The 26,149-nt window shown below is 39.2% G+C and overlaps 1 protein-coding gene across 1 annotated transcript in view; it reads right to left on the minus strand.

Annotated features, from left to right (window-relative positions):
- Positions 1-10,623: 10,623 nt before the first annotated feature.
- Positions 10,624-26,149, minus strand: part of LOC131105890 (receptor-type tyrosine-protein phosphatase gamma-like) — a 200,090-nt gene continuing 184,564 nt past the window's right edge. Inside the window, exons 10-12 of the mRNA XM_058054370.2 lie at positions 18,266-18,374; positions 15,199-15,248; positions 10,624-13,170 (exon numbers count right to left, since the gene is read on the minus strand). Of these exons, the coding sequence (XP_057910353.2) occupies positions 12,499-13,170; positions 15,199-15,248; positions 18,266-18,374 (831 nt within the window). The 3' untranslated portion in view covers positions 10,624-12,498. The remainder of the gene's footprint in view (positions 13,171-15,198; positions 15,249-18,265; positions 18,375-26,149) is intronic.

Here is a 26,149-nt window from a genome sequence, read left to right on the forward strand (position 1 = left end):
CAGAACTCTTGCATGAACTTTTCATAGTCCACAAGACACTAACACTTGCAGCGGATGCGATTACAAGGGTTGATCATCCCCCGAGCGTAAATAACTTGTCTCACCACACATCCGCACTACAGTTGTTGCCTCTATAAACAAATGGAACATGTTGGTATATTTGAAGAAAAAAGGGAGAAAAAAAAACACCACTGCAAGCGGCTTGCAGTTGTAATCTGAATATTTATTTGCTGCTCTATAAAACGATGGACGTGATGTCAGAATATCAGAAGCTTATACAGTATTTAACGTTTCTATGCACCAAAGTAATGCTCCATTTGCTTTTAGCTCTGATTATTTATAAGCCGTTTTACAAGTATGGCCTTTTGATTGGTGATGCTTTTCCTTTCTAAAAGGGCTGAGATGAGTTTTGTTGCTCTATTTTAAGCTGACGTGTGGTTGTCCGTGCGTGCGTGCTTGTGTGTTCAACCATATTTTTTATAAGCCCCATTTAAGAAGATTGTAGGATTGATGAACGACAAAGGCGAGCGTTGGAGTGTGTGGACAAGCCAAAGAGACCTGCCTTGTGCTTCATGGGTTTATGACAAAGTGTCCATTTTTTTTGCTCTCGGAGACCCTAGAATTGTATGCAATGCTTGGAAAAAAAAAAAAAGTCCCCCTTTTCTCAGGAGATATTATACTCGTTGAGCTCTACTACACAATGCAATTCACACAGTGAATGGGACAGGTGCATTTATGACATCACACTTTCCCGGCTTTGTTTGTGTTTAATGCTGGGCAATGATCTCAGCTTCCTGCGTAATGATGCTTAGAATTATAGGGCTAGAAGCAATCACAGAAACAGATTCTTTTTGTGTGGTGAGTTCTGGGCTCTATTCATGTCAGTCAAACACACAGGAAACACTGTGATGTTGATTCCCACATTTATACTGTTTTACACCAATATTGTCATGTGTTTTCAACTTTTCCACACCGTGCATCCAAAATACCAAATAAGAAACTGGACTCATCTTGCGGCCACTGTCACTTCCGGCCTATGAACGGATAACCTTCCCTGTGCAATGGTCCACTTGCTGCATGAGAGCTCATATGTCCATGTGCGTGTTGACCAAATAAAACCGTGAATGATAAAGCAGAAAAGTTACTGCAGTCCATACTGTGTGTATTAACAAAAATCTTCCATCATGTAAAAGCAGGGAAAAAAGTTCTGAAGCTAAAAATGAACATTCTACAAACCATTTACATTAATGGCATGTGTATTTTTTTGTAAATACTGGATTATGTCAAAAACTATTAGTCTTACAATAAATATAAATAAGCATAAATAGAATGGCTTCCAGCTTATGCCCTGTCACACTTGCTTAAACGAGATGTTTTTTTTCACTGAAAAAATGGGGAAATATGGGAAAAATGATCTTGTAATTCAGTACTTTACAACAGTGTCAATAACGGAGCTGTCTACTTTTAGTACACGTGATCATGTGGCTTTCTTTGCGTGTATGCACTGTCAATAACCACAGTTCTGTACCCACCTGGCACCCCGAGGTGCATTCAAAGGTGCCAACGCAAAATGCATGGGAGCCTGCTTTGGTGAAAGGATTGCACTAACCAGCATACCATTTTGTACTCCGCCTGTTTTGCCTTTCTTTGTGTACACACACACACACACACACACACACACACACACTGATAGCAAAGCTGATTTCAAGTACGACCCTCACTTCTCTTGTCAGTGTTTGCTTGTTTTGCCACTTCCACTACGATAAAATACATTTTAGCGGTTTTGTTGTCTTAGCTGTCTGTGTGTTTGCTTCTGGGGCAATATCTCTAAACGGCACGTGCCTTTTTTTAGCTTCCTATTTAGTCTCTCAGTGCAGTAGGCAACGTGGAGCTCCAAAAACCCATCGGAGGGAATCAAACCCGAGCACGATCGTAGCAATGTATACTGGAAACTCACCACCTAGATTATTAGATTGTCTGGACTAACATTGTAATGTAGAATCATAGAAGTGCCCCCCCACCCCACGCAGAACAGATTCTGTTTTTGCTGTTATTTCCAAATGCTGGGCTATCTTGCAGTGTTGTGGAGAACGGGGTTGTTGTCACACTCATTCTATCTCACTATCAGAGAACACTCGCTCAAGTTGTGGGATGGAAATTTGTACCCAGTGACGGTTCTGGCCTGAATGACGCCCCAGGCAGACGGTCGTGGTGTTCCTGTTAATCATATACATTACCTCAAACAATACATACATTACATTATATGTACATTACCTCGATCAAAGTATGGATATTTTTATTTAGAGAATTGGAATTTGTCAACTTGAGTTGTTGCAGGGTTTTTTTTTAATTTAAATTTATTTAAATTTCAAGTCAACTCCTTAAACTTCAATTCAGTGTAGGAATGAAATTGAAAGATGTTTCGATGCTGAGAGTAGAAAGGTTGACAACCCACCCTGTTCTGCCCTATGAGGCTGTTTTTGTTTCAGCATTATTGAGAAATGTTGTTTTCCTTTTGCTGGCTGGCTGGGGGGCTCCGTTTTAGACGAGGGAGGTCGATACATTTTGAATGTCATTTCCTGGTTTGCCGCTAATACAGTCACAGAGTGAGGAACGTGTTGCAAAACCACGAGACAATTCCATGAATCAGTGAAAGAATGTCTTCATTTGAGCACGAATCTATTTCCAACAATAAAGCAGCCTTCCAGTTAGACTTCTTGCTGGTTTCATTTTTGGCTTGTTGTTTGATGCTGAGTTAAGTGAACACTTTGACTTGCAAAATGTTGAGAAAACACATCAAAAACTGTTTTTCTTTGTTTCTCCTGTTTTGTTCAGTGAGTGCAAAGTGACAAGTTGAGCCCATTTATTATCTTGACTCAAATTCCAGCCTTTAATGACAGTAACTCATACAGGGCTTCTACTGCTAGGCAGAGTGGACTATTCTGAAGCCTTATTTTTAAAGCTTGGATCCGCACAATATGATAGATAGATAGACTTCCTTTATTGTCATATCGTCACAAAAACAGCAGAAATTGCCAACTAAATGTCGTTGCCTGGCTCCCGTATTATACCAGAGACAAAAGAAGATAAATAATAATAAATAAGAATAATAATAGAGAGAATAAATAGATGACAGCGAATATAAACAACATAATGTACAGCGTAAACAGTAAATTGCGCAAATAATTTAAATAATTTAAGTATCGCGTGTGGGTGTAAAGGGGCTTATTTAGCATTCTGATGGCCAGGGGGAAGTAGGCGGGAGAACAGTCCATGCTGGGGGTGTGTGGGGTCACAAAAGATCCTTTTGTTGCACCTCGGCCACGCTAATCTTTTTAGTATATGCTTACTGAAGTAGCACATGAGAGCAAGGACAAATGGCAGTATAAGGATAAGTATAAGTAGGCCAAGACCTCGACAGTCATGGTGGAAGCAAATAGGTCACCTGAAATATTCATAGACTGCAATCATCTATATCAGTGATTTTCAAGCACTGTGCCGCGGCACACTAGTGTACCTTGAGAAACCGTCAGGTGTGTCGTGAGGAATTATCCAATATCACTTTTTATAATTAACATTTATTAATCATCATTTGCAAATATTATGTCAATAGCCATGAATATGGACCCAAATATTCCAATTGCATTTGGTTTATTTGCTCAGACGGAAAGAATTGAACAGGGATGGAATATTCCTTTAACCAATCCGATTGAGGTATCTTGTACCCGCTCAAACGGAAAGTTGTCAGGGTGCGTTCTTCTTCGTGGGGTTTTTCTTCTTCTGTTGTTTATTGGCGGTTGGCCAATGTATGTATTAGCGCCATCTGTGAAACAGAATCTAAATCCTTCTATACTTTATTCACAAGTGCAGTTTTATTAAAAAAGAAAATATATATCTATATAAAACATGTCCCGAGTTTAATTATAAAATATTAGCAAGATGGAATTTGATCTTTTCCTGTTTAAATTCATCCCGGGTGCGTTCTTTCAGCGCATGCTCAGATATGACGTAACACGCAGATCCAGACGTTCTTCACTTTTAAAAATGGAGGCCAGCAATCGGCACTGGACTAAGCAAAGTTTGTTTTTGATTCAAACAAAATTTCAAGACTGGACAGACGAAAAACTGGTAATACGGAGTTATTCCAACAAGTGAAAGAAAAACTTGGGGAAGCCGGTATCACGTGATGTTGATGTTTACGTTACTGCGCATGCCCCAGTGACTATTCTGGTTGATTTTTGTGGTGTAAAGACTGGCAGAGCAATGTAATATTGGTCCGTGTGGCAACACCTACCTTGTTCCTCCGATAGACTTATTGATGCACGTGTGAGGTCGTGGTGGCATTTTGTAACATTTTTGGTTAGTGGTGTGCCACAAGATTTTTCCAATGTAAAAAAACGTGCCGTGGCTCAAAAAAGGTTGAAAAACACTGATCTATATCATATGCAGTTGCTCATAGAGGAATTGTTTATATGAAACCAGAGCCAGTAGTGCTTAGAAAGAAATTTAAAATACAGTGTGTGGGAGACTGATCAGGGCTGATGGGTAAGATATGCAAATACAAGTGATGTCAGACCGCTACCATTGGCTCAAATGGACCCCGCCTCCTCGCTGCACTGCCAATGACAGTGGTCTGACATCAACACCCTCCCCATGCACTTCCTCCTCCCACCCTCCTCTGTCTGACTCATGACTTGTTCAAGAGAAAAGGAGCTGACTTATTCCACAATTTGTCGAATGTTAATGGATTTAATGGAATGTTAATAACGATTTACACATCAGCAAGGGTAAAAAGGCACAGCTCTGCTGTAAACAGAAAATGTTAAAAATATGTCAGCAGAGTTGCACTATTTTTGTGTGAACGCTGAAAGGTCTGACCAATTTTAATCAATTTTCATCTATAAATTCCTCTTCTTCCAACTTCTTATTCTACTCCTCCATTCCCTAACCAATTCAAACCAATCCAATCAAAATGTTCTACTACCTATTCAAGTTTTAATATTCCCACATTCAGTGTTATTTCATATTTTCATTAGAAATGAATGGCAAGTGGAAATGGCGTCCTCTGCTGGTGAAGTCACTTAAAATTTTTCCTGAATCACTTTGCAGCTTCAACAGTGCGGCCGAGGTCTCCACATTAGATTAGATTAGATTCAACTTTATTGTTATTGCTCATGTCACTGGTGCAGGGCAACAAAATGCAGTTAGCATCCAACCAGAAGTGCAATTTTACAAGTACCTTAGTAGTAAGTAAATGTAGAAAAATGGACAGATCTACAAACTATAACAGGCTATGACTATAATACAGTGATGATATGTACAGGGATATAAATGATTATAATATGGCTATTGCAGATTACACAGATTATAAACAGTATGTACAGTATGGATGTGACAATCTATAATAACAGTAATATGTACAGTATTGCAATCAAGTGACTATTAGTATGGCTATTGCAGATTATATAAATTATAAACAGTATGATCTATGAATGCAACAAGATATAATAGCAATATGTACAATAGTGCAATGAAGTAGTGCAATGAAGTGATTGGGGGGTGCATAGGTCATCCACTTCTACCTCTTTTGCCTGGGTGCCCCCTTCCACGGCCCGACACAGGAAAATGAAGTGCATGAATTGAAACAGCTGGGCTAAATCTCATACGTCTGACTCCTCAAACGGGTTTTTGGAAACCCTCGTACACAAAACTACACTGTTGTCATTGAACCAGGCTATTCAGGCTGCTCGCACGATGCTTGCAGATTTGTGGGGAGAATAGATTTTTACCATTTTACCATTATGGGATAGTTAAATGTTTTGCAATGCATATTTTTTTACATAATTACACAAACAATACAATAATGTTCATGTTTGTATTCTGCAGATCTACAGACTCAGTCAAGAGCCTCTTTGTTGTGACACACTTCGCAATGCTCCAATGTTATTTTTAACACTCAAGTGGGGAAATGTGCATTATTGAAATTAGTTAAAAATATATGACTTTCTGTAAATAGATCCTGGCTGTTCTGACAGGTACTTGGATGAGCACGAGGAAGAGCGTGACAGACAATGTCTTTACCCCCATGGTAAAATAATTATAGGTTATCACATGGTTTGTCTGGTATCAGGCCAGGTATCATGCCCCCAAGTGTTAGTATCAGCCCGAGACCGAAGGCATGATACCAGACAAACCATGTGATGATCTTATTGATGATCTTATTGATGATCTTATTGATGATCTTATTATCACATACTATTTAATCATGAGCTTATTATCACGTACTATTTAATCAAAAGACCATTTTGTTTCCAGAAAATGTTCAGTTTATTACATGTATTATATCTAAACAGTGTAAACACAATAATTGCAAAAATATTTCAACAATAATATTTTATCAATGTCTGACAATTAAAGTTACATTAATTAAGTTTGGGTTTTTTTGGTGACTGGAGAAGCACTAGGAATATTTATAGTGTGTGTTCACGCTCGTGCGCTGTTCTCTGATTGGTTGTTTCACGGGCACAATACCAGAGCAGCGCGCTCTGAGTGGACAGCTACGGGGGCTGATACTGGACATAGTTAAACTCTATATTTTATCAGTATCACTGCCCTGGGCTTTGACACAGTATCATTTCGGCCTTTTCCCGTATCATTCATGGGCGCTTTCTAGGGTACAGGGCCAATTAATACTGTAGTATGTGATAAACATCAATATATCTCTCCCCCAAAAACAGAAGAAAAAAGTTCTTAATTCTGCATGGACAGAGTCTTTGTCTTCGGTGTATCTCTGTTTCTCCCTCCTCTATATATGCTTGTTATGTGGCAAAAAACAACAAAAGAACATTGAAAGACATTTTAAAATAAGTAGTCAACACTTAGTAATTTACTTCAAACCTCCACCTACTGTACATACAACAGTGGGCATCCCTGCAGTCCAGCCCTGCACACAACAGGTTCGACTACATAATTCCACTGAGTGATGGGCTCGACACCTGGGAGGCAACGTCACCTCTAGTTCATTAATTTTCAACTGAACCTGGTGAACCTGTGCGATGAGGAAATGATCGTGATTATCATTATTATCGTGATTATCGTAACAGCTGGGGTTTTTTAACAGGACAACGCTGCAGTTTACAATGCTCAATTAGGGAGAATAGCATCACTCTTTTGGACCATCCTCCATGTTCCCCTGCGTTAAATCCCATTTATAACATTTGGGGATGGATGGCAAGGGAAGTTTACAAAAATGGCCATCAGTTGCAGAGAGTTGATGCCCTCTGTGTAGCCATCTTCACCACTTGTATCATTGTTCCCAATAGCCTGCTGGAAACACCCGTATAAAAGTTTTTTGTAATTTTTTTAACGACTTTCGGAAACTTTTGATCAACTGATAAACAGCCTCTTTTTCAAAGTGCTTTTTGTCACACTCCCCCTTCTTGTTTTGCATACTGTGGCTCGACATAAAACTTCATTAAGATCCAAATATTTAAAAAAATGGTTAATTCTAGCTATTTTTCAACTGGCCTTAAGATTTTGATCAGGGCTGTGTATTCTGGATGTGTTGACAGGAAGTGCATCCGAGATTGAGAGTTTATTTTTTTTTTAAAACACAGGGTAAAAGCACTCATAACGGTTAATCAAAATTGCAAACTCAATGTAATTTCATTTCTCTTTTTTAAAATTAGGGCTGTTAAATGATTAAAATTTTTAATCAGATTAATTAGGGATTTCAAAGTAATTCATCATGATTAATCACTGTCTGAAACATGCCAATTGTACCATTTTTTATTAAATGAAACACATATTGTCGGGCAGGATTGTGTATATAGTATATATATATATATATATATATATATATATATATTTTTTTTTTTTTTTGCGATGTGCTATTAACAGCATCTATTTACCTAACACTGCTTTATTTAATTCTCGCCTGATGTCAGCTATGATAGGCTCCAGCATACCTCTGCCACCCTTCCTGCAAAAGGGCGTCTGGGATCCGCCCTCCTGGGCTACACAGGAAGCACAACCCATCCCACCAATGGAAAGGGGGGATGGCGCCATCTGCTGAGAAAGTGATGAGGCACAGCCCACTTCACCTGCAAGACAAGAGGCAGGGCTCGCTGCAACATCCGAAGGAGCACAGGCTTCACCTCCACCGCGTCAGGTGCATTACAAGGTTCCCCCTCACACCAGCCAGCCTCGCCTGGCGACCCCATCCCGGTGTCTCCCACACGCCAGTTGTCCACTCGCCCCGGCTGGTTCCTATGTGACAGTTTGTGTATGTCCCCTTCTGGGGCTTTACTTTCTATTCGGACGCCCTTATTTTGCCGCGTTTTCCCGTGTTGCTATTATCACCCGCACCTGTTCCTAATTCCTGTTGCCTGTTTAGTTCAGGTGTGTGCTTCTCCCCTTTATCGTTTGTTGGTCAGTTGCTGTATGCCGCTGCCATCCTGGGGTCGCACTGCAATCCCAAAGTGACAGTAACTCTTTATTAGGAATCCCACAGTTTTTGAATGTTTAATGCAAGCTGCAATTTGTCTTACATTGTTGTTCCTGCCATAGTCTTATACAACACATAATGGGATCAATCACATCGCTATAATGTACTGATGTTTTACCGAGATATGAAAATCTTAGCTAGTTTGATGCTAAATCGCTAATGCTGGCAAAACACTGGACTTCAGCGACAGTCATCACATTGACAGCCCGTCAATAGCAGCTGGAACTCCAATTTAGCTGGCGGTTCAATGCCAAAATCATCAGAGAAATGTCAAAATGTGAAAAAAAAGCAGAATAGGTCCCCTTTAATTTGCTTAGCTGGCTGTCTGTTCTATGTTAGGTTAGGTTTTCTCCCAGGGGCACTTTTAGTTATGCAGTTTTGCACCATCACCTTTTGTTAGCCTTATGTTTGTTTATTTGTGCTTTGTGTTTTTGGACATTGCTGCTTTGCTAAGTGACGATGGAGGAAGCAGGGTTCAAACTACTAGCTCTTACTGTTACTGGATGACCCGCTGCACTTCCTGAGCTACTGACTCCCAGCAGTTTATTAAACCTGAAAACATCAATGCAATAGATAAAAAAACACTTTCTCCTCCAAGAGGCTGTGAGCAGAATGTCTACATTTACCACTTGAATACAGTTGCGGATCACCTTTGAAACTTTTGACCTTGTGTCCTGACAGCTGAAATACAATAAACTATAGTGAATATGCATCGACAAAGAGATTGAGAATGCTATTGCTTTAGTTCAGTGATTTTCAAGCACTGTGCCGCGGCACACTAGTGTACCTTGAGAAACCGTCAGGTGTGCCGTGAGGAATTATCCAATATCACTTTTTATAATTAACATTTATTAATCATCATTTGCAAATATTATGTCAATAGCCATTATGTCAATAGTATACATGGACCCAAATATTCCAATTGCATTTAGTTTATTTGCTCAAACGGAAAGAATTGAACAGGGATGGAATATTCCTTTAACCAATCCGATTGAGGTATCTTGTACCCGCTCAAACGGAAAGTTGTCAGGGTGCGTTCTTCTTCGTGGTGTTTTTCTTCTTCTGTTGTTTATTGGCGGTTGGCAAGCAGCTTTCGTATGCATTAGCGCCATCTGTGAAACAAAATCTAAACACTTCTATACTTTATTCACAAGTGCAGTTTTATTAAAAAAGAAAATATATATCTATATAAAACATGTTCTGAGGTTAATTATAAAATATTAGCAAGATTGAATTTGATCTTTTCCTGTTTAAATTTATCCCAGGTGCGTTCTTTCAGCGCATGCTCAGATATGACGTAACACGCAGATCCAGACGTTCTTCACTTTTAAAAATGGAGGCCAGCAATCGGCACTGGACTAAGCAAAGTTTGTTTTTGATTCAAACTAAATTTCAAGACTGGACAGATGAAAAACTGGCAATACGGAGTTATTCCAACAAGTGAAAGAAAAACTTGGGGAAGTCGGTATCACGTGATGTTGATGTTTACGTTTTACTGGGCATGCCCTATTGACTATTTTGGTTGATTTTCACGGCGCATGTAGACAAGAGATTGGAATATTCCTTTCCATGGATACCATTGTTTCCCGAAAGGTCATTCGGAAAGAGAAAAAGTGGTGATGTAAAAACGTGGCTACTGTGGAGTGTCTGTGGTGTAAAGACTGGCAGAGCAATGTAATATTGGTCCGTGTGGCAACACCTACCTTGTTCCTCCCATAGACTTATTGATGCACGTGTGAGGTCGTGGTGACATTTTGTAACATTTTTGGTTAGTGGTGTGCCACAAGATTTTTCCAATGTAAAAAACGTGCCGTGGCTCAAAAAAGGTTGAAAAACACTGACTTAACTGATTCAGACTTTTGGTCATAAGCCGACCATCATGTCTTGCCTTGTAAATGACACAGTCAACTGTGTTTTGTTTTTTATTTTATTCACACACAAAACAAAAGCAGATAACTGGCCTTACAAACGTTCCTGGAGACAACTTCTACAACATAATGTTATCCAATAGAATAGTGATGACATACAAATAGAATAAGATTAAGATTAAGATATGCCTTTATTCGTCCCTCAGTGGGGAAATTTGTATAGTACTCGGTGAATAGTACTCGGTACTCGGTGTTTGCTACTGTCAGTTTACTTAGTTAACTAGCGATGCCAATTTGCGCAGAAATTAAGTGTGAATGCTGAACCAAAATGCTCTACGGAAAATGTGGAATTCTGGGGAAAAGTGGGAATTTTGAAGAATTGGAAAATTGTTAGCCTGAATGTTTTCATGTTGGAGTGGTTTGAGAAATCAGTAAAAAAAAAATGCCATTCATTTCCATGAGCATTTTTGGCCTGGAAAATTCTTAGAAAAAAGGAACTTTTGAAATGCTGAAAAGAGCCTGATTTTGGGGGAATGAGCTGACTCAAATCGGTTGAGTTGAATTCAAGATCAAAGTGAATTTTTGTTGGAAAATTTAGAATTTGGGCAAAGGTGTGGGAAAATATTTGTCCAATTGTCTTGAAATGAGCTAAATGTTGTCATGTTAGAACTTGAAAAAAATTGCCCATTTATTTTCAATAACAATGTTGATTACAAAATTTGGTATTACAGAAAATGTGTGGGATTTTCTGCAATGTGTCAATAGCTGGCCATCATGTCCGGAACGGTTGGGTGTTGGACTGGTTGGAAAACATCAAACAATGGTGCATGTTCAAGAGTAGAGGATCACAGTTGTTTGCGGTTTGTTTAAACCAAACCAGGAGGATGCAGAACCAACATGATTAATTTTCACATATTTATGGTGTAGAAATAACAGTACACTGTCTTTGATATGCAACATTGCACTTCCTCTAAGCAACGAGAATCAGGTAAGTCCAACAATGAATAAATGTAACAGAGTTTCAGGAAGCTAGCTGATGTGGGTTGATGTGGAATGTTCGGTGTAAATTAAGGACAGGAGCTATGGCAAATTTAGCAACAGTCAGGGGACCTTCTCAAACCACACAACACACTTCCGGCCTTCCAAATAAGAGCATTTATGGGCTACATCCTGTGTCATAAGGGTGTCGTAAAAAAACGGCTTCCACCAACATTGAGGCAACAAACAAAATATAGTACTTTTCAAAAGTAAACATCTTTTGTGAAAGTGTACTCCTGTAAGAAGAAACTTCATAACATTTATTGAAGTTGAATGTCTGATATTTATACACTGGCTGCAAATAGCCCTGTAGAAAATTCATAGTAAAGTTGATAAAAAGTTACTCTTAATTAATTATTGTATTTCTTTATTAAAATTCATGGAGAGGTCCAGACATTTCATTCCAAAAGAACTCTAGTTACTGCCCTCATTTTAAACCATGCAAACTTTTCTGATGCTTTGAAAGCATCGGAATCGAGAATTGTTAGGAGCCGGATTCGAAACGAGGATGCCCAACCCTATACAGGATGCCCCTAAAGTCTGTATAAATAATATACACATTTAACATACATGCATTGTACAAAAAGATTTCATATAAATCAAATATATTAAATGTAATATCTTAAATTAGAAAGAAGAAAATATTTTTTCTGGTATATATATTAAATAAAACAAATTGCAAATTCTATAATATACAGTACTACTATTTATTCTTGCCTATATGCCAGGACTTGACATGTTGGTATCAAAGTAAAGGGGACACTTTGATTGGTTATTGTTGATGTGAAAATATGAATATCTTTCCCATTGGATAAGAGTAAATAAAGCTGCTTGTATCGTTTGGAAGGGCAAAGTGTGCTTAGTTTGTTAGGTTAGGGTTTTGTTGTTAATGACGTACTTTGACACTTGCCCGTTCAAGTGCTCCTTTAAAGACTTCTGTTTTTCAAAACTTGGCTTGGTTGAGATTTTAGCTGACATTGCTCCACTTATATGGATATATAGCATGTGTATATTGATAAAAGCATTGCATAGCAGTTACTATAGCAACACTAACACTGGAGTCCGGTGTAGAAACAGTTTTCCCAATTATAATCTGACATATCGTTGATATTGTGACTCACCGGTATAAACAGAGAACGGCGAGCGCTCCCAACTAAGAGTCAGTGGTGAAACCACTTGGTCAGGACCAAGAAATGCATCCTTGGTGGTGTGGTTACAGTCAAATAGGCGGTCAACGTGTAGCCAATTTGTTGAATCTACATTCTCCTCTGCATTCCCAGTGGGTTTCTGACTGGGTGGCTTATTTTTAGCCTTGCTTTTGTCCTTCCATTCTTCCTCTGCTGATCTTTTCTTTTGTTTCTTCTGATTTTTGTCCTTTTTTTCGTCCTCTCTTTCCTCCCCTTCTCTGTCTTCATCATCTCCTGGACCATTGTCACTGCCATCACTCCCTGCCTCTGTGTTCTCTTTTGTGACAACAGGAGTGCAGACATTCTTGGGCCGGGGCACAAGATTGTGTGTTGCTGCTCGGCTTGGCCAAACTGAGCTGGGGAAAGAGGAGATGACTCCCCCGCTGAAGCCAAGGCCAGCGAGTAAAGTACTGGTCACCACGGATGCCACTGTTGCTTGACTACCACTGGACGAAGGGCCGATGCCTGTTGCCATGGAGACAAAGGAGAAGGGAATGCTAGAGGAGGTCCAGGTGGATGAACCAGAGGAGATGGGGGCCATGTCAGCTGAAGATGCTGGTGAAACTGGGGGCTGAGAAACCAAAATTAGAATTAGTGCTGTCAATTAATACGCTTTTTTTAAATACTGACTTAATCACATTTACATATTGTAATTAATTGTGATGGAAATGTAACCAAGAACAACCCAGACCCACTTGTGCTTAAAGTGGAGGATATACCATAGTGTAAGTGGAACACACAGAATACATTTGTGATGTGTTGCGTATATTTTATATTGTTCATGCAAAAATTAATTATTTGAGAATAACTGATGACAGTTCTGGGTCCCTGACCGTGTGGTTGCTCATAGAGCAGATTTATGTGTGTTTTATGAATTTTTGTATGTGTTCACTATCCATGAATCAGAGTTAAATTTGAATGAATTTCTTTTCATGAGTGGGAATTTTAAAAAGAAAACAATTGGTCTCCAATGAATCATAAATTTGTTCCAGAAGGCCCAAAACCAAAGGACGATAATTGAATAACATTTTAATAATACAAGATTCATTCATTCATTCATTTTCTACCGCTTTTTTCCTCACGAGGGTCGCGGGGGTGCTGGAGCCTATCCCAGCTGTCTTCGGGCGAGAGGCGGGGTACAACCTGGACTGGTGGCCAGCCAATCACAGGGCACATATAGACAAACAACCATTCACACTCACATTCATACCTATGGACAATTTGGAGTCGCCAATTAACCTAGCATGTTTTTGGAATGTGGGAGGAAACCGGAGTACCCGGAGAAAACCCACGCATGCACGGGGAGAACATGCAAACTCCACACGAGGGTGGAATTGAACCCTTGTCTCCTAGCTGTGAGGTCTGCGCGCTAACCACTCGACCGCCGTGCCGCCATTTCATTAGCGGTCTAGTGGTTATATATATATATATATATATATAAATAAGATGTCAGGCGGAAGGGGGTGAAATTGGGACAACTGCACCGAACACAAACTATAGTCATGGTGTCATATAAATAGAAGAGAATAATACACAGAGTGTATTTACTTATGTACATAAAATACACAAAATTAAACACATAAAATGAAGGACTATTTAAAGAGCAGTGCCGCAAAGCTTGATAGGAGATCACACTGGACTTTTTTGGCATTTCGTACCGCTACCCCAATTGTGGCAAATTAGGTAGGTAGATAATTTATTCATCCACATGGGGAAATTTGCAGCATGCAGAAATTAGCGCAGACCGAGAGATGGTTGGTTAAATTCCTGATTTAAGCTCAAACTACCAATTTACCCTTACTTTCATTCCATGTTTTGCATACTTCTGCAGTGTTTAGTCCAGCTTTAGCTCCCGTGGTCATTCTAAATTTCGATTTTTGCACCTTTTTAAAGCGTTTCCGTTTCGCTTCGGCTTTTCAGCATTCCCGTGCTATGTGTGCTGACATTGGATCATCTATTAAAAAAAAAAAAAACGCTGTTTCCATGTAAAGTAACTGAAAATAAACCACTTCATGTGCACACTGCACATTACATTTATGATGTATGTAAGGCTGTGTCAGTTTCATAATACAGTAAACCTCGGATATATCGGATTCAATTGTTCCCACTGGTTTTGTCCGATATAAGCGAAATCCGTTATATGTGTATACCGGAAAATGTCCGCCACATTCATTACACGGACGCGCAATGCCATGGGGGAACTTTCTTTGATCCATGTTCACAGCCAAAGCTGAAGATTATAACATCTTTGTATGAATTACAGACATGTACATGAGCATGTACAACGAAATAAAAAAAAATCTTGTTGCTATTAGGGAGGTTTAGAAACCAAACGATAAACGTAAACGCAAACGATAATGACGTCACAGGCATGTGACGTCATTATCAAATGCATTACAGAAAAATTGGTTCTTTTTTATCTGTCCGTTGTGAGCGAATTTCCGATATATCCGAGTCCGATATAACCGAGGTTTACTGTATTAAATTAGAAATACCCGATTTGCTCTTTGTGTTCATCCAGGGAAAATGAAGCTTTTCCAAATAGTGACCTTTTGTGGATTCAAAGTGGAAAGCTGCCCTTCATCCCACTATTGCTTACCATTCCAGTTTTGACGATCCGCGTTCCCTCAAAGATCCTTGTGGTGTTTGCTGAAACAGAAGGGAGCACATTGAATGACATGTTGTTAAACAAAATCATATTAGATGCCATTTCATCCCCTAAAAAACTTAATTGAATCAGTTTGTCATCAGTGTGGATGTATTTTCATCATCATGTTATCTGTAAGACTTTATTAGTTTTTTGAATGATCTGTGAGAAGGTGACGATTCTTGCAAACGTCCAGTGATAGCAAACAGAGACCTAATCTGTCAGCTTAGTCCTTTTTCTCAAATGCACAGTGTTCCATACTACAAGCAATACTTTCTGTGATATGACTGTGATAGGCGGCACGGCGGTCGAGTGGTTAGTACGCAGACCTCACAGCTAGGAGACCAGGGTTTTCTCCGGGTACTCCGGTTTCCTCCCACATTCCAAAAACATGCTAGGTTAATTGGCGACTCCAAATTGTCCATAGGTATGAATGTGAGTGTGAATGGTTGTTTGTCTATATGTGCTCTGTGATTGGCTGGCCACCAGTCCAGGGTGTACCCCGCCTCTTGCCCAAAGACAGCTGGGATAGGCTCCAGCACCCCTGCGACCCTCGTGAGGAAAAGCGGTAGAAAATGAATGAATGAATGAATGAATGAATGAATCTCCAGCCAAATTATGAGCACATGAAAAAAAACACCAGCAGTGACAGCCGCATGTGCTGTATAGAGCTATTTTGTAACTAAACAAGTTAAGATTGCAATGTGTATGCTAATACATATTGAGAGGGGTGTGATATTTTACCATGCTTATGTATAGAATAGCCTTCCAGGCAGAACGTTTCAGAATGTTCCTATGGTGCAGGTGTACCTAATGTTGTGGCCAGTCAATGCAGACTACTGTTACTGCTGTCTGTGTACTGCCAACTGAAAATGAATTAGATTCTTACATTGTAGGCAGCACCCGCGTCTTATGATGACTTCATGGAATAAAACAAAATAAATTTCAAATAAATTCCATGTCATGCTACCCAGTTGTGTTGTCGCACATCATGTTCGCTCAAATACAGATACAAGAAACCATCCATCTAGCCATCCATTTTCTTTTGCATATCCGGGTCCGGGTCACTGGGGCAGAAGTCTGAGTAGCGACTTCTCGGTCCTCGGCTCCACCGGGAGGACACTAAGGCGTTCCCAGGCCAGCTGTGAGACATAATCTGTCTGTGATGGATGTGTCCTATGTCTGCCCCAGGGCCTTCTCCAGGTTGGGCATACCCAGAACACACTCACCAGGGAGGCATCCGGGGTACATGCCTGAGCCAACTCAACTAGCTCCTCTTAAAGTGAAGGAGCAGTGGCTTACTCTCCTGGATCACCAAGCTCCTCATCCTATCACCCAGAATTAATAATTCATCACAAAGAGAAAAATATTTTCATCTGTAATAATGGAGGAATGTAAATCTCTTTGTGGTAAACGCTTTGTGTATACAGTATAAATACGAGCTAAGATGCAACATGCATGTTCTCCCACGATGCACAGATGAAACTACTATACTGTATTTTTCTGGTTTTTGTTTCACTTCATGACTGAGTTGTTAGCGTGCAGGCCACACAGCAAGGAGACCGGGGTTCAATTCTCCCTTCTAGGTTAATTTGTGACTCCAAATTGTCCATAGGTATGAATGTGAGTGTGAATGGTTGTTTGTCTATATGTGCCCTGTGATTGGCTGGCCACCAGTCCAGGGTGTACCCTACCTCTCGCCCGAAGACAGCTGGGATAGGCTCCAGCATGCCCACGGCCCTCGTGACGATAGGCGTATAGAAAATGGATGGATACGTAGCTGGATGGATGTTTCATCTCATATTTGATCCCAAACGCTGACACTATGTGGGAATTCATGAAGGTCAAATTGGATGACCTTATTGAGTGCTAATGTACATATTTGTTGGTGCGCCTTTCTGAAAAACCAAGTATATTTTATTATTAACTCATTAACTTATTAACTAATTTTCCATACCGAACGTTGGATCCAAAAAATGTATTTATACATGTTTTACGTTTTTTGAGGACAAAACAAGTGATGACACTACTGCACAATGGAAGAGATCATGTTTAGTGCAGTTTTAAGGTCTAAAAGGTTGGTAAAAGAGCCCACCGTTCATCTTTCCCATGTAATAAAGCTCTCCTCAGCAAACTGGAAAGGCATGGAGGCGTTTAGCAGGCAGAAAGTTATGCATCAACGGGTAATTTTAACGTGTGCACATACACGGCTTTCTTCCAAATGTGGAAATTGCAAATACAAAAACCCAAAACCAATTAAGTTGGCACGTTATGTAAATTGTAGAATCGTAACAGAATGCAATAATTTTCAAATCCTTTTCAACTTATATTCAATTGAATAAGACAAGATGTTTAATGTTCAAGCTGAGAAACTTTATTTTCTTTTGCAAATAATCATTAACTTAGAATTTATAGGCCGCAACAATCAGTAAACATTTGGGAACAGAGGAGACCAATTTCTGAATTTCCGATTCTTGGTTGATGTACAGCTTAAGTTGTTCAACAGTCCGCGGCCTTTGTTGTCATATTTAACGCCTCATAATGCGCCACATACATCTCGTACCGGCACTCTTTTACTATGGAGCCATGCTGTAGTAATACGTGCAGAATGCGGCGTGGCATTGTCTTGCTGAAATAAGCATGGGCATCCATGAAAAAGATGTAGCTTGGATGGCAACATACACTATATTACCAAAAGTATTTGTTCACCCATCCAAATGATCAGAATCAGGTATCCTAATGACTTGGCCTAAAATCAAGCACCTAGGCATGCAGACTGTTTCTTCTGCCGAAGCATTTTTACTGCATTTAATGAATAGAAAGATACATGATATATATTTGTATGTATTAACAGCTCTAAATGAACTGAATACGTCAAACAAGCAAAAGGACAGTGAAAAAATCTATTTGTTTAATAGCAGTACAACATTTGAATCACATTTTAACCTTTATTATGAGCAATGACGGAATGTGTTCACAGACATTATGTAATGTGTGTGTGGCTGTACTGGTGTGCTACCTCTGAAGAGCATGCTCTGACTGAAATCACTTCGCATGTCATTGGTGCAGACAGCCTGAACCCGAAAGAGGTACAACACATCCGCTGAGACGGGGGAGATGACAGCCTCCTGTGAAAAAATGACACAGAAAAAAAATGATGTTAAAATCAACTAACTGGTGGTCTGGACCGCAATATCTCATTACGTCATCCCACAAAGTCTGAAATGACATGGAACATTCAACCTCTTTGTGGCAGAAAAATTGAACTCATTAAAGATGACTCCCTACAAGGCAGGTATGCCTTATATGGGTCCATCCATAAAATGAAAGAGTACATTAATTTATCACATGCTACAGTATTAATTGGCCCTGGACCCTAGAAACCGCCCATGAATGATACGGGAAAAGGCCGAAATGATACTGTGTCAAAACCCAGGGCAGTGATACTGATAAAATATAGAGTTTAACCATGTCCAGTATCAGCCCCCGTAGCTGTCCACTCAGAGCGCGCTGCTCTGGTATCGTGCCCGTGAAACAACCAATCAGAGAACAGCACACAAGTGTTTGTTTTGCTGCCGTCTGTGCTCTGTCAACATGTCAGCGGTTGACACTCCCGGCGAAAGACAAATAGGGAAAATAGCAAACAGAATATTAGAAATGGAACGTTTTATCACCATTAATGAGGAGGACACTCTTGAAATGATCGAAAAAACTAAAAATGCAAATACAAGTCGGAAAACCAAGGGTGACCTCAAGCTTTTTTCTGAATGGCTCATCAACTGCAAAAACAAACGAAGAATAGAAAGTAGTAGAAAGTATTCCCCCGCCTGAGTTAGACAATACGTGTCTATGTTTATTATTATTATTATATAAAATGTTCTGGAAACAAAATGGTCTTTTGATTAAATAGTACATGATAATAAGCTCATGATTAAATAGTATGTGATAATAAGATCATCACATGGTTTGTCTGGTATCAGGCCAGGTATCAGGCCCCCAAGTGTCAGTATCAGCCCGAGACCGAAGGGCAACCATGTGATAACCTATAAATATCACATCACATTGCCATTTTGTGAGGGAGGAAACTCTGCTTGGTTCTCTACTGTTGGAGCTGAAAATATAGCTCGTGTGAAAGCTTCTCTTATGGCGGTATGGGGATCACTAAAAATGTGAGATCACTGATGGTGCTCCCAACATGGTTGCCTGCATGAAAGACCTGAAGCTCCGGCATCATATTTGTATTACTCACACATTCAAACTGTTTGTGAAGAAGGCACTTGACCACCCTGTTCTGTCTGGCATCCGGGCCCAAACCAAGGAAGGTGGTTGGCTACTTTGGAAGCAGCACCACTGCTCAGGTATGGTATTTCCCTTTCAATTTTGGAACTGTCATAGTTCCTGTGTGTTGCCATTGCAGTAATTGAACAAGAAAAAAAGAGGAATCACCAAAAAAAAAACAAAAATTGTTGAGAAACTCTTATTTTTTAATATAAAACAATTAAACCCCCCAGGTTGAGTCCAAGTTTCACTATTCCTATTCCTCGTTACACAAGCACGTTCCATGTCCCCTGCCTGCATGAGCCCATTCCAGCTGACATAAAACCATGATGAAACTACCCAGATCAAATTAAACATTCAGCATTTTAAATATACTGTATATTTAAGATCACACTTTGTAGAGTAATCATTTGGTGATACATTTTTTTGTAGTACATAATAATTTCAAAGAGCCAAAACAGATCAGAATTCAATGCATCACAAATGAAGATACAGCTGCCTGCGCTCAAAGAAATAATTTGTTGGGTGAACGTAATAAAATTATGGAAATAATTTCCATCTAGTTATAATGCTATCATTTAATGAGATACAATTTAGTTGAACCAACTAATTGCAAATATGTTGTAGTGAACATGTCTGTATTAAGTATTGGTGTCACCATTACAATGTTTGAATCCAAAATAATTTCTATAGGTTGTTTTAACCTATTTACTAAGGTAGAAGCTGACTTATTTTCCTTTGGTTACATTAACCTCTACATGATTATGGGTATTCTACAATTTAAAAGGTAAGATAACACCAGTTATTTAATCCTGACTAGACAAAATTTGAAGTTCAGTCAACAAAAAGTTAAACTGAGACAAAACTTTTTAAAAGGAAAATAAACTCTAAAATAGTACTTATTTGGAAAAAGACCACAAAACAGACTTGATTTGTAAAATGACTGTATTCTTCAAAACAGGCAAAAAATGACTTTTGATTGCCACTAAATTTATGCACTTAAAGTACTCTGTCATGAACCTGAGACGGCCTGATGACACGCTCTCTTTGCAAGTAACTCTTTGGTTTGATGAAGCTGAAGAACATCAATCAGTGTCATCCACAGACGAAGACCGCATAGCTCGCTCCCAATTTCACTACCAAGACTCAACAAGCTGCTGGTTTGCTGTCAGCGGTTCTTACCTGAGGACTGGAGAAAAGAGAAAGAAATACGTGTTCATGTTTCACATAAGGATTGGGACTGATGGGCAATATTCCAAAAACAGTGCAGTTCCCCTTTAAGCCATGTAGTCCCTACTCCTACACACCGAAAACAAATTCACGTACCCTCTCTTACAATTGGCATATCCCAGAACATACTGTATGCTTGTTAATTTTTGATCAAAATTATCAGAAGACATGAACCTGCTTGAACATTTGTCACATACTGCAAATGGAAGTTAGTAACTTAACTGTTGAGCGTAAACAAAGTTTATAAACAAAAGTGTGTAAACAAAGTTTTTAACATCTTTCCAGGAGTGCTCATCTAAGGAATCCTCATACATTCCTCTTTTCCGGAACTCTGCGCTGATCTATGATGCCGACAAAGCTTATAGACGGCAGACCTTTCTGTGGCACTCCATGGTGACTCCATCTGTGTCACTTTCACTGTCAATGCAAATTAAGCACAGAAAAAAAAAGACAAATCATTGCTGATTCATCATCAAAACTGACTTAGCCATATTTCATACACACTTACCTTTTGGACTCACTGTTGTCTTCCATTTTTTTTATCTTTCTTAGCCAGTGGGACAAGTCTAGGACTTTCTCTGAAGAATCCAGCTAAAACATTTACATTGGGATCAGTCAGTGAAAGCTCAGACAAAGCCGTTATAAAGCCCTGACAGGAAAGTGAGCGTGATTACATCCTCTGAAATAAATATGCTTCCACATTCACATCATTCCTATCCTCACATATGGATTTATTAATATTCCCACCTAAGGAACATTTGGTCTTGCATTTGTATGAACCATATTATAACAATATTTTTTTTACCATGAAATGAAATGGGTGGTCTAGTGGTTAGCGCGCAGACCTCACAGCTAGGAGACCAGGGTTCAATTCCACCCTCGGCCATCTCTGTGTGGAGTTTGCATGTTCTCCCCGTGCATGCGTGGGTTTTCTCCGGGTACTCCGGTTTCCTCCCACATTCCAAAAACATGCTAGGTTAATTGGCGACTCCAAATTGTCCATAGGTATGAATGTGAGTGTGAATGGTTGTTTGTCTACTATATGTGCCCTGTGATTGGCTGGCGACCAGTCCAGGGTGTACCCCGCCTCATGCCCGAAGACAGCTGGGATAGGCTCCAGCACCCCCTGCAACCCTTGTGAGGAAAAGCGGTAGAAAATGAATGAATGAATGAATGAAATGAAATGAACACATACTATGTGAATTATGATCCTGATTCACTTCAATGCCATTTTGTCTCCTTTTGGGTGATCTGACCCCCAAGCTTGAATCTGAAACAGGACAAGACACCCAAACATAAGCAATGTGGTTTTGTGGTTGAAAACAGCCTTTTTAGTAAAATAAGTAAATAAAAAAAGCAGCGTCATTAATGTGTTAACTTTGACAGCGCTAGTGTAAACAAAACTAATTTACTACGATCTGTAATTTTACATGTGTCTTTACATAACTACTCGGGCTGTCATAGATAACGCGTTAATGGAAGTTTCCTTTAACAGCGGCAATTTTTTTGACGAGCAATTAATGTTGCTCTTAGCAATTATCTGTAGCTACAAGCTACAACAAATATTGATGGGAAATGGAGAAAGAAAAGAGTATTTAGATTGGTAAAGTTAGCTTCAAAGCCCTGGCAGATGGCTCTTGTAGCAAGACCAAAGTTATTTGTATCTACTGTCGCTGTGTTTGACTTATCACGGATTACATGGCCTGCCAGAGACTGGAGCAGTGCAGGTATTGTTTTTATTGTCATATACAGTGCTACCTTGGCATAAGAGTGGCCCAACTAACCAGTGGTTTTCACATTTTTACTTCTCTCTGATGATTTCGGCATTGAACTGCCAGCTAAATTGGAGTTCCAGCTGCTATTGACAGGCTGTGAAGCAATTTAGCACTAGCTTCACTTGTTGAATCTATGTACATTTTTTTGTTTTAAAACATGTCCCAAATTCCATTCATTATAAATAGTATAGTTTTTTTGCTCTTTCTTTGCAACGCATCCTGATCAGCAGCAGGCGAGCCATTCCTGCACACACCTGAGTTCAATCATCCATCGGACTACTTAAACCCTGCTCACAGCTGCACTAATTGCCAGATTGTCCCTCAAGCTTCCACAGTCTTTGTCTGCTGCTCGTCTCCCGCCACGTGCATGCTGCCATTGTTCCTCTGCTTTCTGGTTTTTGAGTATATTGTCCTGAGTATATTGCCCGTCAGTTTCTGCCACTGTGTTTTTTTGTTGTTACTTCATTTTTTTGTCAGCGTTGTTTTACTCATGTTTTGCCTGTATGCAGTATTTTTTGTTACTGTGTTCTGGCTAGTGTTGGTTTTGCCTAGCAACCTCTGTTTAGTTGTACTTTTTACCCCTTTTGGTTAATAAATTTTTTGTTGTATTTCCTGCCTCCGCGTCTTGAGTTCCAGACCGGTTCGTAGTGCTGGACAGTTTCAAATCCAGAGGGTAAATACGTATATGATTATATGATTAATTGTTTAATAGAAAATATTACACTAGTGAACATACATTCACCAAATGATGATAAACCTTCATTCTTTGATGAAATGCAGTCAAATTGGCGGATTATGCTGACTCTATTATTATTATTATGGGTGAAGATCAAAATTTTGCAATAAATCCAAATATTGATAAAACTGGTAAAAACACTAGACCCAAGAAATCAGTTTTTGCTCTTCTATAAGTGATGCAAACTTTAAACTTGGAGCTATTTGGAGGACATTAAATCCAGATGATCTGCATTTCTGTTCTAACAGACGTCAGTCCTTTTCTAGAATTGATATGTTTCTCAAGTTCAATTCCACCCTCGGCCATCTCTGCATGGCGTTTCCATGTTCTCGCCGTGCATCCGTGGGTTTTCTCCGAGTACTCCGGTTTCCTCCCACATTCCAAAAACCAATCAGAATCAGTTAACTGTCAAAATGATCAACAGATTCATACAATGTGATTATTCCTCTCAACTTTAAAGCAAGCAATGGTGTATGGCAGGGGTCTCAAACACGCGGCCCGTGGGCCAAATGTGGGCCGCAGGACACTAGTTTGAAGCCCCCGTCTTGATATGAAAGTTTAATGTTAGTGCGGCCCACGCAAGTTTGATATGGATGCTGTATGGTATCATGTACCCAGAAAAAATTATTACGTTTGATTAATGTTCATGTTAAAGGTTAAATAACTGTTAATAGTTATCCTCCCTATCCGTGTGGAAGTGGTAAGTTTTGGGCTATTTAAGTTTAAAGGAAATAACTTGAAGGCTACCGTTTAGGTCGCTAGCTCTCCAGTTTGCGAGTTAGCATGTGTCTCAAGACCCTGCAGTTGCGCAATATGTTGTAAATAAAAAGAGTATAAATGTGACTATAGTCGTGTTTTGTCATGTCTACAGGGCTCTAATAATGCTTTGTTCATTTTAATCTGAAAAAAAATAATTTGTCTACCCACCAACTATATGTGGTTTAAGTTTTTTTTATTATTTGCCGTTTTATTATTATTATTATATTTATTTATTACTGATTGATTGATTTTCTTTATTCTTGATTTGTTTATGTATTTTTCATCTTATTTTGTGCAGAAAAATAAAAATTAAGATATTTGAGAACAGTGGAATGTTTTATCAGGGCTTTTATTGTAGAAAATCGGAACCAAAGCACTGAAAAAGTTTGTATATTTTTCTGTTTTTAATAAATGCATTTTTTTGTTTTTTTTTTGGAAAACCTGATGCGGCCCAGACCCTAGCTCCAGTGGCCCCCAGGTAAATTGAGTGTATGGTACCTGTACTTTGACTGGATGAAACCAGATGCTTTTTTTTAGCCTCTGCCACTGCTAAAGAAAACTTGGGAGGCACCAAAACATCTCGTAGTGTTTTCACCTTGTTGCCAAGCGGGCAGCAAGCATGAATCTTCAGCTCTCTCATCTTTTGACTGACATAACCATCATCATCATCATTCTGCTCACACTCTGATTGTACCTCACTGATGTGAGAAGAAGAGATGAAGCAGCAGTTTGAACTCTTCTTTGTTTCTTTGATTCCAATTGCAACGCATTCATTGTTTTGCGGAAGGCTTTCTCACCCTGTCCCCTCTCCACTGTATTTATGTTATGCATAAAAAAATTGCCTTTCCTGCGAAGTTGTTCTAACATTTCACTGTGTTTTTTTTTGATAATGGTGGAAGACCTTGAACTAAGGCCACTTCGTTTTCATCACTGTGTTTCCGAATTAGATTTCGTGCCATTTTTACTCTGCGCTTGTTTGCAGTAACTTGATGCTTACCCTCCTCATCACTGTCATCAACATCTGCATCAGTGTCTCCACCATCATCTCTGCTCGGGGTAGTTCTCTCAGGTACTTCAACACGTTTGTGTGAGTGTTGTCTTCGTTTTGGATCTCTTCATCTTCAGAGCACTCTGAGCCAGATGGAAAATATTCACTCTCCGCATCATGGCTGGATTCTGACAATGATTCAACCGAAGCACTGAGGTCCTAAAAAAACAAGAAGTTCAAATTTCAGCTACGTAAATAAACTTGCAGTCGTTTACCAAAAACTTCAAACACTAGAGATACAGCCAACAGACGTAAAGTAAATCCTAGGTCATTCACTTTGAGTGGAAAATGTATTTTAGATGTAATTGTTTCTCACTTTTTCATATATGCTTTTTCTGAAAGAAATATCTGATAGCAGTGTAAATATTGTGGAAATTATGAGATGTTATAAAATGTGTTACAAGTAAAAATTAGTATTTTTGTCAAATAGCTTAAAACATAATTTACATGCTAATAGCAGTGAATATAGAGTGGTCTGAGGTCAAATTAAATTTGTTGGAGGCAGGAGCCTAAAAAAATGTTCGTTAGTCCAGTCGTAGGCTGCAGTTTTTCTCCACCAAAGTTATTGTGAAATGATGTGTGTCTTTTGAACACAACACTGGACATGAAATCATAAATTCAGCCAGCGTATGTAAACTTATGAGCGCATCTGTAATCAGATGCTTTAATTACCATTTAGCATATAAAACTCAAATTAATGAATATAGTTAAAATGTATTGAATAATGTTGTGAACATTTTCATCTATTTGAATTTTATCAGTTGAATGCTTTGCTGTAACCCACAGAAGAAAAATAAAGTTCAATACCCATTCCTTCTCTTGGTCCTCGGGCTTTCTTGTTGCCGTCATCTGCCATAATAATTATGACACGGTTAGCCAATGTCAGTGCAATTCAGCCACAGCATGGCTCATTTCAAAAATACTTAAAATATAAATAATACAAAAAAAACACATTTTTTAAAATTAATTTAACAACTACTTAGTAATGTAAATAATCTGAGTAATTAAGCGTCATCCCCTTTTCTGAACCTCAACTATATCCATCCATCTATACATTTTCTGTACCGCTTATCAACA

This window comes from Doryrhamphus excisus, linkage group LG18 (genome assembly GCF_037039965.1).
Source record: "Doryrhamphus excisus strain RoL-2023G ecotype Guam linkage group LG18, RoL_Dexc_Guam_v1.1, whole genome shotgun sequence".
In the NCBI taxonomy this organism is placed as follows: Eukaryota; Metazoa; Chordata; class Actinopteri; order Syngnathiformes; family Syngnathidae; genus Doryrhamphus; species Doryrhamphus excisus.